The sequence below is a fragment of the Prionailurus viverrinus genome, chromosome A2 (genome assembly GCF_022837055.1).
Source record: "Prionailurus viverrinus isolate Anna chromosome A2, UM_Priviv_1.0, whole genome shotgun sequence".
Lineage (NCBI taxonomy): Eukaryota > Metazoa > Chordata > Mammalia > Carnivora > Felidae > Prionailurus > Prionailurus viverrinus.
The window spans coordinates 59,215,152-59,227,212 of record NC_062562.1 but is presented as its reverse complement, the minus strand read 5'-3'; the positions used below and the strand labels follow the sequence as shown (position 1 = coordinate 59,227,212).

General features: G+C 49.4%; 1 protein-coding gene across 5 annotated transcripts in view; it reads right to left on the bottom strand.

The window, feature by feature from the left end:
• ALDH1L1 (aldehyde dehydrogenase 1 family member L1) overlaps positions 1 to 12,061 on the bottom strand; it is a 141,833-nt gene that overhangs the window by 86,598 nt on the left and 43,174 nt on the right. For 4 of the 5 annotated variants that reach the window (XM_047849812.1, XM_047849810.1, XM_047849813.1 and 1 more), the window contains exons 2-7: positions 9,777 to 9,928; positions 7,458 to 7,692; positions 6,525 to 6,690; positions 4,640 to 4,741; positions 3,714 to 3,803; positions 2,633 to 2,770 (exon numbers count right to left, since the gene is read on the bottom strand). In XM_047849812.1, coding sequence (XP_047705768.1) covers positions 2,633 to 2,770; positions 3,714 to 3,803; positions 4,640 to 4,741; positions 6,525 to 6,690; positions 7,458 to 7,692; positions 9,777 to 9,903 — 858 coding nt within the window. In that variant the 5' untranslated portion in view covers positions 9,904 to 9,928. The remainder of the gene's footprint in view (positions 1 to 2,632; positions 2,771 to 3,713; positions 3,804 to 4,639; positions 4,742 to 6,524; positions 6,691 to 7,457; positions 7,693 to 9,776; positions 9,929 to 12,061) is intronic. The other variant, XM_047849814.1, reaches the window with a different exon arrangement.

Sequence of the window (12,061 nt, the reverse complement as noted above, 5' to 3'; positions counted from 1 at the left end):
GAGAGCAATTCCACACGGAGCACTGTGCTGGGCTCCCCACACACTTCGTCTCCAACCCTCACCACAAGAAAGGTACAAGATTAATGAGGAGGGACGTTCACAGTGGAGACACTGCTCTTCCAGGAACACAGAGGAAACTGTAGAGCTCACTTCTCCGTCACCCACCCCCCTTCTCACTTCTTTTTAAGTGTAATGATTTTATTATTTCCATAAAAATGCCTACTTATTAGACAAAAGTAATTCAAGCACTACTCGGAATATGAATCAAGAAAACAACTAGGGGCGCCTGGGTGGCTCAGTCAGTTAAGCATCCAACTCCAGCTCAGGTCATGATCTTATGATTTGTGAGTTTGGGCCCCACATTGGGCTCTGAGCTGACAGCTTGGAGCCTGGAGCCTGCTTCAGATTCTGTGTCTCCCCCTCTCTCTCTCTGCCCCTTCCCTACTTGTGCGCACGCTCTCTCTCTCTCTCTCTCTCAAAAATAAACAAACATTAAAAAAAAAAAAAAGAAAAGTTATCACCCAGTAGCCCAGCTCCTAGAAACCCCATGGAAAGCTCTGGTGAAGATCATCAGATGCCCCCTAGGGGGCAGAGGTGGGAAAAGGAGCAGACACGGATGTCTGTGTTTGACAAGAGTGGTTTACAAGAATGGTAGGGGCGTCTGGGTGGCTCAGTATGTTACGTGTCCGACTTCAGTTCAGGTCATGATCTCACAGTTTGTGAGCTGGAGCACTGTGTCGGGCTCTGTGCTGACAGCTCAGAGCCTGGAGCCTGCTTCGGATTCTGTGTCTCCTTCTCTCTCTGCCCTCCCCCACTCACACTCTGTCTGTTTCTCTCTCTCTCAAAAATAAATAAACGTTAAAAAAAATTTTTAGTTGGGATGAGCACTGGGTGTTGTATGGAAACCAATTTGACAATAAATTATATATAATAAATAAATAAATAAATATTAAAAATTAAAAAAAAATTATAAGAACGGTACACTCTATATATGCCCTGACATAACTGAAGCCAGATTCCCTGCTTGGCCTCCACCCTCTTGACTTTTGAAGATATTCTGGAGCTTTCTGTGAGCTAAAGCCCAGCTAGACCCAGCTAAAAGTTCCTGAAAGATACTTCAACCAAGGGTTCCGCCAAGGCTACTTCCTTTGCTTTGCTGTCCCTGTGGACATCACAGAGGGCACAGTTGTTGCCCCCTACCCAGAGCTCCTCCTAGCCCGTGTTCCCATCCTCCAGCTGCTGCGGTATTGGTCGTTAGCAGTCTACATGTACCTTCCTCCTCCATGGCTTTTGGCGGATAAGTGCAGCCATGCATAGAGAGGCCCAGGGCTGATGCCTCATTGCCACCCTCCTTCTCCAGGGGCAGCAGAAACTGAGGACTTAGCGATGTGAGTATGCAGGGGCATAATCAGCAGATGCAATTCACACTGCAGTGCTTGGGATCAGAGAGAAGATGGCAGACTCCAGAACCCTTATATCTTTGCTTAGCACTGTCCTCTGCCCCAGTCTAGCCCTACATTGTATGAGATTTTCCAAGAGTACTCCCTCAATAAGTCACATGCACAAGAACTCCTGTCTCAGACACTGCTTCAAAGGAACTTGACCCAAGACAGATAGCATCTTTCAACTGCATGTATCCATCATGAATACCTAAAACACCCACTCACTATACCTTGCAGACATTAAAGGCATCCTCAGGCCCTCCAATGGCAAGACACAGCAAGATAGGAACCCAGAGTGAGCTCGCATCCATCCCCAGCAAAGCTGTTCCACATTCTATCTGGTCTATACACACTGATGCAGCCAATGATTCCATATCCATGAGATTTGTTGAAATCTCCACAGTGTTTGGAGACCCCTGCTTGTACTCTTTCCCTGCCCCCAGTATCTTAAAGTCCAGACCTGCCCAACCACTGTACAGAGGGAGTATTAACCTGGGGATCAGAGCCAGAATTTTAAGGCTTGAATCCCCACTCTGCCACAAATTAACTTGGTGATGTTGGGAGGGTTATTTAAACCTCTTTGCTTCAGTTTTCTCTGCTGTCAAATGGGTATAATATTAATACATATCTCATATAGTTGTTGGGAAAATCAAATTTAATAGATCTAAATTGTTTTAAAATAGTGCCAAGGCACACAGAAGGCACTGCATAAATAGTAGCTGTTACTCAGAGTCGTGGAGTCTGCTAACATGAGTCAGGGCATGTTGTGTGCCTGGCATGGCTCCAGGGGTTCTCACGATGATGTCCCTGTTCAGAAAGAAGGAAACTGAGGCACAGAGATTCAGTCACCACACCCAGTGGCACCTGGACACTCTGCTGGACTGAAAGGAGGCTGCAAATTCAGGGCTCCCAGCAAAGAGCCTCTCCCTGATTCTGATACCCTCACAGGGCACCCAACTCTGGCTGGGGGGCCTGGTCACAAAGAGCAAGGGGCCAGCCTTCCCTGAACAGGGAAGTGGGTTGGGTGCAAGCAAGGGGTTTTCCAGGGGTTTTCCTGGAGCCTACAGTCTCACTTTCCCATGATTTCTCCAGAGTAGCCTGGGGTCTAACTGCCAGGGCTGAGCACCTGGACATGTGTGTGTCACCTGGAGCCTAAAGTACAGACATGTGACCCATAGCAGAACCATTACCATTCTGTCATCATTCCCGAAAAGGATGAGTCCCGCTTTGGTGACTATCCCCGGCTGATGGGCTCCTGGGATAGGCAAGGCTTCTCCCTCGGGCACCAGGCCTGCAGTGTTTAGCGTTGAGTTGAAGAAAGTCAGCTTCTGTTGAGGACAGGAAAACCAAAAGATGGTAGATGAAAGAGGCCCCCACTGCTGGCATTCCAGGCAAGGTCGAACAGGGCTAAGGGGATGAAAGGGAGCTGGGCATGGCTAGGGGGAGGAGAGAGGCAGCTAGGGCAGCCACAACACAAGACTAGTCCTAGGCAATCCCTAGGACTCTGCCTCCAGTAGCACAAACAAGACCTGGAAGAGCCTCAGAGTCCTCAGGGAGCCCTCAAGTTCTATGTGCCCCTAGGATCCTATGTATTGGCCGCTGGCCTCAGACCTCAGGTGGAGAGACATTAGGAGAAAATCTGCCCAAGGCATCACAGAGTACCCTGGGGATGCCACTAAGCACTGGTCACATTGCATAGAATCTTGTGGTGATGGGGGGAGCAGAGAGACTCGTGGATGGAGTCTGGGGAGTTGGTCAGCAGTCAGGGGTTTGGACAGTCTGAGGCTTTGTGGAGAACAAGACTGCCCTCTGTGGGGAGCAGATTGTTCCCAATGACGGTCCTGCCAAATCCCCATACCTCTTGAGAGCTTGTGAGTGCCAGGGCTCACCATCTGCAGTATATGGACTGCCCAATGCCCAAGCCCTAGCCTGAGCATGGTACTCCGCCCCACTGGGACCAAGTCAAAGTCACAGCTGGACTTGGGATCTCTGCAAGCCCATGGGTGGGAGTCAAAATATTTTACAACCAACATAGCTTGAACCCAGAGCTGTTGCAGGGATCCAGAGGCCTTGAGCTGTGCTGGAACTTTATCCTTTAGCCACCAGATGGTGGATAGATCTAATGGTCCTAGGAGAGGGACTGAGGTGACTGGGGGCACTTGGGTGGGTTTGGGGGTCTAGGCAGTGACTCTTTGACAGCCAGTTCAGACATATTTTGATAGCAGGGCACACGAGTGTATCCAACCCAATCCTAGCCAAGTACAAACACACCTGCCCACAGGCCTCTGTCCAGGCGCCTGGCACCTTGTCGTTCCCTCGGATCCAGTTATGAATTGCCTCTGCTGACTGCTCCCAGTTGATCTGTTGGGTAGGACGTGTGTGCTCAGCCAGTCTCTTCCCCACTCCTTGGCCATCCAGACAACACACCTGTTCTCTCCTTCCCTTCCCCACCACCCTCCAACCTCCCACTTCCCACCCTCCCCAACCTGTCCTGCATCCTGATGAACCCTGACTGAGTGGAGCCCTGGGGAATGAGCTGGGACATCTGACTTCCTGTTGGGCACTGGTCTGAGTCCCTGAGCTGGAACAGGCCGATCTCTGGTACCCCAGCTCTGGGTGCTCTCTGACCCCAGCCTTTCACTGGTTGTGTAAACTTTAGGAGGATGATTGGGGAAGATAACACTCAGTTAAGGTGGCCAAGGGCTGACACAGACTCCCCAGCAGAGTGCAGGCTCATCCCATAGGCCCCCCAACAGCTTCCCCTCACTTGTAGGGCTCACATAGACCCCTATGCACCCCATAAGCCCTGATCAGAGGTACAGCCCATAAGCTTCCCCATGCCCAAAGCTGCAGTAGCTCTGAGAAACTGAATTACTTCTCGGATCTCATCTTAGAGACTTCCAGCACTGTGGCTGATATTTTACACACTGCCCCACCTCAGCTCTTCTCCCTGGAGACCCTGCCTGTCCATTCTTCCTAAAGGGGAACAGAGAACAACCCAGAACACACCCTGTTGCCTGCCTGTCCACGTGTCAGAGGAACTTTGCTCACACTTCTCCTGCGTGGGCTGCTCTCTCTTCAGGCCTTAAACAATTATAGCTTGGCTAGTCAGCCTAAACCCCAGCTTCCCTGGGACACCCTCTGCACCCCAGCACATGCATGGGCAGCCTTTGGGGTGGGCAGGGCTCTGCACTCACCTTGGCTGTTTCCTTCTTCTGAATGCCCTCATAGGTGGCTCCTTCCTCAGGCTGGGGGAGTCTGGGGGCTTTGCCTTCGGCGATCAGCCTCACAGCCTGCACCTGGGGAGACCAGGTCAGTTAGTATCCCCAGCATTACAACCCTCCCCTCACTCCCAGGCCCTGGGTTCACCATGAACCTGGACTCAGCCCCACACTGACCAGACTTGCCTGGCCCCATGCCAGGTACTCCATGGGTACCCAAGGAATATCCCTGATAGGAATGGGTACAGTTAGTCTGAATCTAATTCCATTCTGAAGGAGGAGTACAAAACCCTGCCATCTCTACCAAACACAGTTTTAGAAGATTATATAGAAGATCTTATACCTTCTGAGAACTTAGATTATATAAACTACAAAGCCCTATACAGATGTAACAAACACAATTCCCATATTTTCATCTAAAACCTTCCCTGTCTGTTAAGGGGAATGGATTCTGAGCCCCATGTAGTGTTTGGAGGTCTGAGATTAAGCAGGAAGCTGTTTTTCTGTGAAGGAAAAGGGGAGATTGTAGAAGAAGGAATCAGGGAAGTAGGCAGGAGAGACAAGGAGCCTAGGCCCATCCTGAGGGGGTCCTGGGGGGAACCCCAGAGATACCCAAACCAAGAAGTGATGAGAATGTCAGAAATATCTAAAGCAGGACTGCCCAGAAGAACTTTCTGGATGAGGGACATGTTCTGTGTCAGAACTGTCCAATACAGTGGCCATCAGCCAGTGTAGTTCCTGTACTGGGGATTTGAAAGGTAGCTATGGGAACTGAGGACCTCAATTTTTAATTAGAATTCAATTTAATGAATTTAATAGGTGCATGTGACTAGCAGGTGTCATATTGGATGGCGCAGCTCTAAACCACTAAAGTTGTTTCCTGTGGGATATGTCAGATAAGCTCCTTCTCTGTCTCTCCTATCAAATCTCCAGCAAGTCTACTTTGTTCATTATTTTTGTAAGCAGGTGGACTCCATGGGAGGGAATACAAGAGGCATCTGTTTGATATACACGAAAAATAAAAGATGGCTGACATCTGGGCAGCAGTGAGCACTCTCACGTCATTGCTCTGCTTATCGCTACTCCCAAACAGGGAACGTTCTCCTCACTGAGATAGCCTCCTCTTTGACTCCTGACTGCTGCTGGAACCAACCAGAAGTTCATGTGTGTCTCTGCCTTTTGGTCAACTCTGGCTGGCTTCCTTTGGCTCCACCACCAGCAGCCACACAGACACACCAGTCCCTAAGGGGTCAGGTCCCATGGGGCCTGCCTGCTGTACCAACCACAATTGTGTCTGACATCAGTCCTTCTTGTCTGTCTTGCTCTGATAACAGAACCCTGTCTCCTGCAGACAACTTAACCTATATGACTACAGTTGGGCTTCTCTGATTTTTCACTCAGGAATTTTGTGAGAAAGAGGGTTTTTCTTCCTTTGGAATCCAGAGGCAAAAGCCTCGAGCCATCAGTGACTACTTTTCCTCTCATTTGAGGGCAGCCCACCTGAAGATGAAGCTCATCAAAGAAAGAAAAGTAGAATCAGAAGGAAGGCAAAGATACAGAATCCTAAGACATGGCTTCTATCTCTGGACTCAGCCATGCTTGGCACCATCCTTGTCTTTTGTCTTCTATATTAAATGAGCCAAAAATGTTCCCTTTGTGGATAAGCTTTCCGAATTGGGTTCGGTCGGTTGTAAGCAAGAGTCTTGCCTAACAACAATACATTGTATGTCCTAATCCTGCCTCTTTGAGAGCTCTCTCCCTCTAGAATCCTGGAACTGGGGAAAGAGCCTGGGGGGCAGGCTGGGCCTGGATACCAGTAAGGGGAGGCCCACATATGGCATGGCTGCTTCCCAGCCCTTACCATCCCTTTGATGCCTTCAGGAAAGAGGAAGCGGTTGTATAGAGTGCTCACGGTGTCATCCGGGAGGATCTCACACTCCTTCTGGAGAAGAAGGTCCCCAGTGTCCAGACCGTCATCTGCCCAGAAGATGGTAAAACCCCCTTTCTTGTCTCCATGAATAAGGGTCCTAGGGAGCACAAGTTTTAAAGCCTGAGTCTAGGGGGCAATCCGGGAGCACCTAGCACCTGCTAGGTGTTGTGGTAAAAGCCCTATATGCTTGATGTGACATAATACCCCAACAGGTATCACAGGCATTATATGCCCCTTTTACAGATAAGGAAACTAAGGTCTAAGAAATGAAGAGACATAACCAAGGAGGTCAGGGAGCCTGACCCTAAGGTCGGTGAGCCTGAATCTCAGTCTGGCTACAAACCCCCACTCTTCCCAGCTCAGATGCCTCCCCTTGCTGATCACCCAGCTAAACTGCACCATCAGTCACATGGTTCCATTTGTCCCCTTAGCACTTACCATGTCAAACCATCTTGTTCAGATGACCTTTTACTCCATCTCTATCCCTTTCCAAGTAGGATGCTGCTGTGTACTGGCAGTGGGTGTGGGTTCAAGCAGGCCTCTGGCCACACTGCCTGGGTTGGTACCCTTGGGCGAGTCCCTTAACCCATTCTGTTCCAGTGACTCTGCCTGCCAGGGTGGGACCACTGATGTGTGTACTTCACAGTTGACTGTAGGAACCCAGAGCACTTAGCAAGGTCTGTCCCTGATTCTCTCTGGCACTCTTGGCACTACTGAGAACATCTCACCAGTCAGCCATGTGGATGCCATCTGGCAGCACAGGAGGGGCCCCTGCATGATGCCTGTTTTGTGGCCCCAGAGCAAAGTTGTGGGCTAGGGGAGGATGACTTCTTGGCAGATGGGGGTGTTTTCGCTCTTTCTCACCAGTTGATGGCCGAGGCCCCTCGGTGCCGGGGGAGCAGACTTGGGTGGTAGATGATGGAGCCGTGACAGGGGGCATTGATGACCTCCATGGGGATGAACTGGCTGCAGAAGGGCAGGACGTTGAGCTCGGCACCCAAAGCCTGGTATTTCGCCACCACATCGGGCAGAGCCTGTCCTTTCACCCGCCAGCGGGGGAACTTGAACACTGGCACTCCATCCTTCTCGGCCTCCAGGCCTGTGGAACAGCAGGTGAGAAACCGGCCCCTCCCCGCACCCATCCACCCACAGCCACCACTGCCTTCCCAGCAAAGTGACTCCTACATCTTCTTTCCCAGCCTATCCCTCCTGCCCTTCCCCATTGCCCAGAGGGACTCCACTGGGCAGCACAGAGGGAACACAACCAAGGGGACAGCACTGGCCAAGGGCAAGTTTGCAGTGGCTGCTCTGCCTGGACTCACTTCTGCTGACCACCAAGGCATCTGAGCTCCCTGCTCTCCCAGGTTCCTGTCTGACCCCTGAAGGCTAAGCTCTTCTCCTCACCCCTCCCAAAGCCTCACCATGCTGTCCCTAAGCTTCTGTCCTCCACCCTTCAACCACTTTCTGGGATGGCAACTGGGACCCTACAAACTGCATTCCTGCTTCGTCAAATACTCCCTGTCAAGCACTGCCAATAAGGGGTAATGGAGGGACACTAAAAGGTTGAGGGGAAGGGGAAAGTGAGGGAGGTGGGGTTTGCTCCTTTCTGTCAGGTTCCTGTCCTGAGAGCCCCACCCAACCATGCCACCTCACTTCTTAACCCCAGCTGCAGCAGTGCTTTCCCAGAGGAGCAGCTGGATTAATTTGCCGTTTTCCCAACATCTGCAGAATTACCCAAACGTACACTTTCCTCCCATCATGTCTGCCTTCCAAAGTCTGGGTCTCAGCTTGCCAGCACCCCCACCTGCACCTGCCCAGTTACCAACACCTAGGAGCACCATGCAGTCCTCATGGGTCTGAATTCCAGCCCCAAGCTTCCGAGATTTAGAAGCCACAGCTTCCTTCTACTTCCCCCGCCTGGGAGGTGGCAGCTGCCAGCTGCATTCACTACCCTGATAGCTTGGAGTTCCCTTTTGCCTGCCCCTCTTCAGCACGTAATGAACACATCCCCATCCTGGGTTCTCCATTAGAACATCCATCCTGATAACTGGTCCCCAACTAGACCTGACCCACTCTGTAGCCCCCTCTGCCTCTGCCCTGCATTTGGGGATGTTGAGGGAACGTGGGATCAAAGTGAGCCGACTGGACTGTGCTTGCAAAAGCTGTCCACACTATGACCAAGGAATACTTCTGCAAGACATCCAAGGTCAGGGTCAAGAAGCAGCCCCACCCAGGCTCCATCTGGGTCCAGACTTATAGACTGGTATCAGTAGTCACTTAGTGGCTGGTATCAGGGTTCATTTTGTGGTGAGTTCGGGTTGTATCACAGATCACACTGGGGTCAAGTCCAAGAGTGTGCACTGGCTAGCATCATGATGATGCTGGAGCTGGTTCCAGGGGTCCGCCTATGCTTTTCAGTCTAGAGAGATTATTTCTATGAACCATACCCCTGTGCCTGGCCAGCCCCACAAGGCTCCTTTCCCAATCTGGCCTTCCATTTTTAAGCCCCACTTTATATTCTGCATCCATCTGGCCCAAGAAGGACTTATGAATGTCCCTGGAGGGTCTTTTCATTTGAGCTGAGCACCCCTCCTTCTTCCCCTGGGTTCCTGCTGTGCTGCTGATGTTCCCAGCCCAGAGGCTAGTGATTGTCAAACAGTGCTCCTCCAAGAGCCAGAGGCTCAGCCTCACCTGAGAACTTGTTAGAAATGCAGATTCTCAGACCCCACCCATCTCTCTAAACAAACTCCCAGGGCAGGGCTCAGGACTGGGCATAACAGGCACTCCCAGTGATGGGGATATGGTGCACATTCATATCTGAGAACACTGTCCTGCAGTGTCTCACACCTAGCAGCCCTTTCAGAGACTGATGCTGGGGTCAGAGAAGCCTGGAATAGTCAGAGAGCAGGGCCCTGGGAGCAGGCCAGGCTTCTCCATGGCCCTTCTCCAGGACACAACCCCCACCCCATGATCAGGTGGGGAAGGGACTTTTACTTTGTTCCAGAAAATCCCAGCAGCCAGTTGGTGCCTGAGCAGGATTCAAGGTGGAGTATGTACAGCTGCCTCCAGCCAGGGATGCCCACAAACAACACAAGACCCTCCAATCATCTGCTCCCACCCACCACCCATTGCTACCTGCCTGCCCGGGCACCCCCTTTCCCTGCTCTTGGGCCACGCACTCACCCAGGGGATCCGCCTTTCCATCCTTGTCTGGGACAGTGAAAACGCCCACAACCTCATGTCCCTCCTTCCGCAGGTGACAGTAAACTTCCTGGCCAAACAGGCTCTGCCCAATCACGGCGATCTTCATGGCAGCAGGGATCTGTCAGAAGGATCTGGGGATGGAATAAGACTGCAGCATTAGACAGGGCTCACTGGCCTTGGAGAGCCAACCCTAGTCCAAGTGGGCAGCTGCACAGCACCTTGGCCACCCTGCCCTCCTCAACCACTTGGGGTTATCTCTGGGGCTCCCTGAGTATCAGGACGCTGCAGGGAGTCGCTACTGTGAAAGGGACCAGAGGAGAAAGTTCTGCAAGGGATGGATTTTAGATGCCACAGTAGGTGAGTTGCATGGAGATTGGAGAATTAGGGATTTCTCCTTGAAACTTCCCAAGTTGGCATGGAACACTGAGAGTTGAGTCCTCTGAGATATATATTTTTTAACTGTTTAAATATGTATTCATTTTTGAGAGAAAGAGAGAGAGAGAACAGGGCAGGGGCAGAGAGATAGGGAGACACAGAATCTGAAGCAGGCTCCAGGCTCTGAGCTGTCAGCACGGAGCCCGACATGGGGTTCAAACCCACAAACTGCAAGATCATGACCTGAGGCGAAGTCAGACGCTTAACTGACTGAGTCACCCAGGCGTCCCTGAACACAGGTTCTTAAACTTCACATAGTACACTTTACCAAAATTTCCCTTTATGATTAGTGGGTTTTGTATTCTACTTAAGAAATTGTTGCCTACTGACAGTTCATGAAGAAGTTCTCTCTGTCTTTTAAAATCTTTATTGTTTGACAAAGGAGCAAAGTCTACTCAATGGAGGAAAGAGAGCTTTTCAACAAATGTTGCTGGCACAACTGGACATCCACATGCAAAAATGTGAATCCAGGCACAGACCTTACACCCTTTTCAAATATTAACTCAAAATACATCACAGACCTAAATGTGAAATGCAAAATTCTGACTCCTAGAAGGTAACACAGAAGAAAATTTCATCACCTTGGTTATACAGTGAGTTTTAGATACAACATCGAAGGAACGATTTGTGAAGTAAACAATGGATGTACTCTCGCACATTGCTGATGGAATGCAAAATGACACAGTCACTTTGGAAGGCATTTTGGCAGTTTCTCACAAAACTAAACATACCATTACCATATGATCTAGCAACCACACTCTTTGGTCTTTACAAAAGGAGTTGTAAACTTACATACACACGAAAACCTGCACATGGATATGTATAGCAACTTTATTCATGATTTCCAAAACTTGGAAGCAACCAAAGTGTCTTCCTGTAGGTGAATGGATTGATAAACTGTGGGACATTCAGACAATAGGACTGAAAAGAAACGAGCTATCAAACCATGAAAAGACATGGAGGAATCTTAAATGCATATTATCAAATGAAAAAAAGTCACTCTTAAAAGGCCACATAATGTAGGACTCTAACTTTATGATATTCTGGAAAAGGCAAAACCCCAATTTTTATTGGACACAATAAAAATCAGTGGCTAGCAGGAGTTGGAGAAGAAGAAAGGGATGAACTGGTGGAGCACAGGATCTTCAGGGAAGCAGAAACACCGTGTGATCCCATAATGATGAGTACGTATATTATGCTTTTGTCCAAACCCATATAACATGCAACACCAAGAGTAAACCCCAATGTACACTATGGACTCTGGGGGACACTGTGTGAGCATAGGTTCATCAACTGTAACAAATGTATCACTCTGGTGGGGGATGTTGGGATGGGGGGGTGTTGTATGTGGCAGAAGGCAGTGGAGATGTAAGAAATCTCTGTACCTTCCCTTTAATTTTGTTGCAAACTTTAAACTGCTCTAAAAAATAAAGTGTTAATTTTAAAAAGAGAGGTATTAGAAAAAACTTTATTGTTTTACGTTTTATATTTCATTGCATGCAATTCTTCTAGAATTTTTTGTGTATAGCAGGAAGTGGAAGTCCAGAGATATTTTTCCAGTACCATATATGAGTAAATCTATCTCTGGGCCTGTATTCTGTTCCATTGTCAGTTTGTCTATCTTTATGTTTATTATACCTTAAAAAGTTTTGTAATAATGGTAAAAAATATGTAATAGAGAATTTGCCATTTTAATAATTTCTAAATGTGCAGTTCAGAACTCTTTTACATTCACAGTATTGTGTAAGTATCACAACTATTTCATCACCCCAAACAGAAACTCTATGTTCATTAAGCAGTAACTTTCCATTAGCCACCAGTAGCCCCTG